This window comes from Salminus brasiliensis, chromosome 19, assembly GCF_030463535.1.
Source record: "Salminus brasiliensis chromosome 19, fSalBra1.hap2, whole genome shotgun sequence".
Lineage (NCBI taxonomy): Eukaryota > Metazoa > Chordata > Actinopteri > Characiformes > Bryconidae > Salminus > Salminus brasiliensis.
The window spans coordinates 32310680-32316253 of record NC_132896.1 but is presented as its reverse complement, the minus strand read 5'-3'; the positions used below and the strand labels follow the sequence as shown (position 1 = coordinate 32316253).

The following is a 5574-nucleotide window of genomic DNA, read 5'->3' as shown; positions in this document are numbered from 1 at the left end:
TGTCCCTCCAGACTGAGGTTAAAACTCAGCTTTGTTGTTTTAGGTCAGTGAGGGGAGCTATTTTTAGTAACTGACCTGTTTGTCTGTCCTACCAGTGGGCGTCACATTTCAACCCCTCTACCTCCTGCCTGATGCCCTGCCTGGCCCGGACTGATATCTAGCTAGCACCAGACGGCTTCTCAGCTCAGTCTTGCAACAGTTTTGCACTGAAATAGAAATCACAAATGTTGTATTTCAGTGTTTATTAAAGCTCGTTTGTTGCTAAATTCATTTCATAAAATTTACTTTGTGTGGGCAGGTGGGATTTTTCTGTGGGCAGGTGGGCATTTCTGTCGTCTTCATCTAGTACTGTATCCCCCCCCCCACTAAGAGACCAAACATCCACGTAGCTTCCAAGTATTTACGTTTTTAATAAAATCCCATATTTGTGTCACAGTTTAATCAAAGTAACCAAAACTAAAAAAAATGTGGGCAAATGACCGTTCAGAGAAAACCACAAAAACATGGTGTTTATATAAAAAAAAAAAAAAAAAAAAAAAAAAAAAAAAGGTGTATTTTGGTACACAGTCTAAAAGATTAAATTAATTTGGCATAGATCTGCAAACGTTCAGTTGGCACATTCACTGCATTACATTAGTCAGACGACTCCGCAGGGCAGCTTTGAAGGTAAAGTACTTCATTATATTTGCTGTCCCCCCCTCCCTTCCCCTCCCCTCCCCTAGAAAGTAATAATACATTTCCCATTTAAAAAATACAAAGTACCATATGTACAATAGGAAACACTTCGAGGATGCACACAGACATCCGCAGTCTCTTTTTTCCCCTAAAAAACAAACACTGCCGTGAATGAGAACACCCTCTGGTGCCGATTTGTCCTTAAAGAAAACCTGCAAAGGAACCTACAGAACACAGAGAGTGCTGGTTATGGGGAAACCCATCAGTGTCCTGGCCAAAAAGCAGTACTCCACAGCAGGCAGATGAAGGGCTCAAATGTCCATCTCAAACTGGCTTTCATCAGCTGCAAAGAGAAAGAATCATCAGGTTAAATTCTTCTATTATTCATCTTAAGACTTATTTAGTAACCAACACTATTTTTATTATATTATATTATATATACATGCATTAGTACATCATTTTAAATTCAGTCTATAGATCTAAAAATGTTATTTTGAAATTGGTGCAAGAATATTAAGAATGCTCAATTTATTTGCAGATGATGTAACTTGTTTTACAATGTTTTATATAGAGAAAGTCTAATTCTACTGCCAGATAAGTGTGAAAGTTTCAAGATATAAATAAAATTATTTATATAATAAAAGAATGTAACTGATTAAAAATGAGAACACAAGAAAAATTTAAAATTTTAAGCAACGATCTCAAAAGTATCTACTGAAATTCAAATTAACATATTTAAATGTGCCATTACTTTTGCACAGACCCCATTAAACTAATATGTTAAATGCATATATGAACTTATGACTTTTAAGATCTTTAAAAATGAAAAAAATACATTAAATAAGAAAATCTAGCGTAAGGCTATATCACTGCAGTGTGTGATGCTAATAGATGCAAGTTATGTGGTTTGAAGTGTGCGTAACTAAAATGTGGACCCACACACAGGCCCTTAAAGGGTGTACTTAATTTTTTCCCCCATATTTGGTTTTGTTTATTTACCAAAATTTTATAAATTAATTTTACCTAATTATCAACCTCTCTTTATTCCTTAGAATTAAACCGGCTGTTTCTGCACTTTTAAATCTGCTGTATGTAATCTATGTAAATGGCTTTTTAAAATAGTTTATTTTTAATAATTTTTTGCTTTTTATTTTAGATTTTACCCCCTCCCCACTAAGAGACCAAACATTCACGTAGCTTCCAAGTATTTACGTATTTTAATATTTTATAAAAAATAAAAAAAAAGAAAAAGGTGTATTTTGGTACACTGTCTAAAAGATGAAATTAATTTGGCATATGTCTGCAAACGTTCAGCTGGCAGTTACTGCATAAACCTCTCATACTACACCTCTTTATTCCTTATAATTAAACCGGCTGTTTCTGCGTCTTTAAAACTGCTGTATGTAATCTATGTAAATGAGTTTGGCTTTTTAAAATAGACCATTTTTTGCTTTTTATTTTAGATTTTTTATTTATTTTTTTTAAATAAAATATGGCCTCATTAAAGTTTAACCTGACACAAACACAAACTGACCAAAAGTCGCACTCTGGACTTGTCACTAGGAGGAGCTCCTTTTGCATCTGGGGTTGCTATTAGCAGAACCCATGTGAGTAACTTTGTAGTCTGGCAAAAATAGAACGTTTGACCCACATACAGCTAAGTAGAGTAGGGGACACCTTTGGTGCTACCTCTGCAACACTTGCTGGGATTGCACCAGAATTTGTAGGCAAGATAAACCCAATTATTATCAGCACTGTAAAATCTTTCAGTCATGTGGTTTAGCTGGACTAATCAGAGGCTCCAGCTTCAGACCCACATTGCGAAAAGCACATAAATCCCATAACTCCTCAATTAAAAGAGCAGACGTTCCGGCACGTCACTGGATTACTGTTTGTTTATCAGTCAGGTCTACTTCACCTGCCAGATCTTTGTCCTCCTCCAGCTCTTCTTTGAGTTCCTGCAGTTTGCCCAGGGGATGATGGGAGGGAACCGTCACCCCTGGAATCTGGGGCAGGCAGCAGGGCGGGGTGCGAGCAATGGGAGAATTCCTACAGTCCATCAGGAACTTTCTGTCATAAATGATCCGAGTGCCTGTGGAGAGAGGGTACATCAGTTCATGGCAGCAAGGCCTCAGATGCTTCAGACATGACTGCAGTGTAGATTAGGGGTAGGAAGTATGGGGACATGTTACCGCTGGCATGAGAAATTATGTACCATGGTGCTTTTTAGGGTGTGACCTGGGTATCTTCAGTAATACACATTTCATTGAGATTCCAGAATCTGTCATATGAACACGATGTTACACGATCAATTCTTACCCTGAACTCAGTCTAAAAGGAATTTAGACAGCCTGTTAACAACAACAACAGTGTACCATACAGAACCATATAAGCTTTACAATCTAATAAACCCTACAGTAACCATATCAACCCATAAAAATCATATTATCTCTAATGTAACCAAATAAACCCCCATAGTAACCCTACAAACCCCCACCATAACCCTACAAACCCCCCACCCTAACCCTATAAACCCTACAAACCCCCCACCGTAACCCTACAGTAACCCTACAAACCCCCCACAGTAACCCAAGAGTAATAATCATATTATCCCTAATGTAACCTTAGAAACCCCTATAGTAACCATAGAAATCCTACATAATCCCTACAAACACCACAGTAACCATATAAATTCTCCATAGTATCCCTATAAACCCCCCACAGTAACCCTATAAAGCCCCATTAACCCTGCAGTAACCATATACCCCATTAACCCTGCAGTAACCACATAAACCCTATTAGTAAACATATAAACCCTCCATTAACCCTGCAGTAACCACATAAACCCCCATTAGTAACCATATAAACCCTCCATTAACCCTGCAGTAACCACATAAACCCCCATTAGTAACCATATACCCCATTAACCCTGCAGTAACCACATAAACCCCCATTAGTAACCATATAAACCCTCCATTAACCCTGCAGTAACCACATAAACCCCCATTAGTAACCATATAAACCCTCCATTAACCCTGCAGTAACCACATAAACCCTATTAGTAAACATATAAACCCTCCATTAACCCTGCAGTAACCACATAAACCCCCATTAGTAACCATATATACATTACTCATAGTAACCCTTAAAATCCTACAAACCCCTCATAGTAACCGTATACATCCCTCATTAACTCTACATTCCCCTGTAGTAACTCTACAAACCCTGCATTAACCCTACAAACCCTCTAAAGCAACCATACAAACCCCCTAAAGTAACCCTACAGTAACCCTATAACATGGTAATAAATGTTACCCCATAGTAACAAGCAGTTGGTTGGAAAAAAGCACTACTTGACTGAAGTAAGGACGTCTTCTGTATTCAAACTAGCTGCACTTTAGCCATTCAGACCACCCTTAGTCTAGACCTGTGGTCTCCGGTCTTATCTGCAGAGAGCCGGTGTGGCTGCAAGTTCTCATTTCCAAGCTTAATCGGTTAGTTTCAATCTCCAAGCAATTCTTCATGTGATCTCCTGCCTTGTTGGTAAGAAAACCAGCTACCATGACGGCCCTCTTTGATTAGACGAGATTAGACACCCCTGATCGGGATCCTATAGCACCTACTGGAAGAAGCACAGTGAAAAGTAAAGCTGTGATGGGGATCAGAACCGAGGTTTGAGGAGCACACTCGGTGTCTTATCTGCTCCGCCGGGGTTCCTACTCCAGAACTCTTATTGACGTTCCAGGAGAAAGCACTTGTAAAACCTGCCCTTATCAGCCGCACATAAATGAGGTGTTTAACATAAGCTGTTCAACGTGACGGACCTCGAAATGGGAACAAAGGTCAGAAACGGTCAAGAGACTCACTCAAGGCCTTTTGTTTTGGACGTTAAAGGGGACTGATGTTTAAAATCTCTGCATAATGAAATCATTCCGATATAAGATAAGCAAAGTAAAGTCATTCAGAGCTCAGAGTTCGGTGTGAAATGCTTCGTTCTGCAGAAGCTCCCAAAGTTTAGAAGGGCGGACATCTTCTAAGAAGCCTAATAGATGCCGGATACATTAAATGCCTGGCTGAGGCACTGTTTAAAGGCACTGTCGGCCAAAAAGGCTCCATTTAATCCATTCTTGGAGGAGGGGTACATGCAATACTGAGGCAAAATGCTCCCCACTACTTGACCATGTAGTTCTCTGGTCATTTTTAGTGGTAAATAAAAAAACCTTCACGTTAGCCCACTCGGATTAACTCTGCTTACACCTCAACATCTATAATATGCAACAAAAAGTCCCCCGATTTCTCTTTAAGAAGGACACACTGCAACAGGGGAGCCCAATAGGCCAGACTTGGCACTCCTGGTGGAGTTCTAGGAAATCTGAGCACATGTGCAGACTGGAAGGAGGGAGCCATTTTGAGGCAGGCTAAAGCACATGGAGAGCAGACGAGGCCCGGACATGTTCACAACGCATACAAACAAACAGCACACACGGTGGGCAGGGTATGTTCAAGCAAGTCCATTATAGCCCTCACTCTCGAGGGGCCCTGCTAGAATGTAGTGCATGGGACGGGAGGGGAGGGTGTGTATGTGTGCGTATATATATATGTGTGTGTGTGTGTGTGTGTGTGTGTGTGTGTGTTCGACAAACAACTTCAATAGAGGGGCGAGCAGCCCTGTGGTTGGCTGAAGTATGACCTACACAAGGGGTGGTGCTGCTGTTTAGAGCCATACTGTACCCATAAGCTAGATCACAGGCAGAAAAACATGTTATGCAACCTCATCTATATTTTGTGCAGAGCGTTCTGGACAAAAGGGGGGTGGGGTGGGGTGGGGAGCGGGGTGCAGTCCTAGCTGAAGGAACGTGGAATGAGGAACATACAGAAAAGTCAAGACGACTGCTTGAG

The 5574-nt window shown here is 40.4% G+C and overlaps 1 protein-coding gene across 1 annotated transcript in view; it reads right to left on the bottom strand.

Moving 5' to 3' along the window:
• Positions 1-390: 390 nt before the first annotated feature.
• eif4ebp3l (eukaryotic translation initiation factor 4E binding protein 3, like) overlaps positions 391-5574 on the bottom strand; it is a 6564-nt gene continuing 1380 nt past the window's right edge. The window contains exons 2-3 of the mRNA XM_072663914.1: positions 2594-2767; positions 391-1018 (exon numbers count right to left, since the gene is read on the bottom strand). Of these exons, the coding sequence (XP_072520015.1) occupies positions 987-1018; positions 2594-2767 (206 nt within the window). The 3' untranslated portion in view covers positions 391-986. The remainder of the gene's footprint in view (positions 1019-2593; positions 2768-5574) is intronic.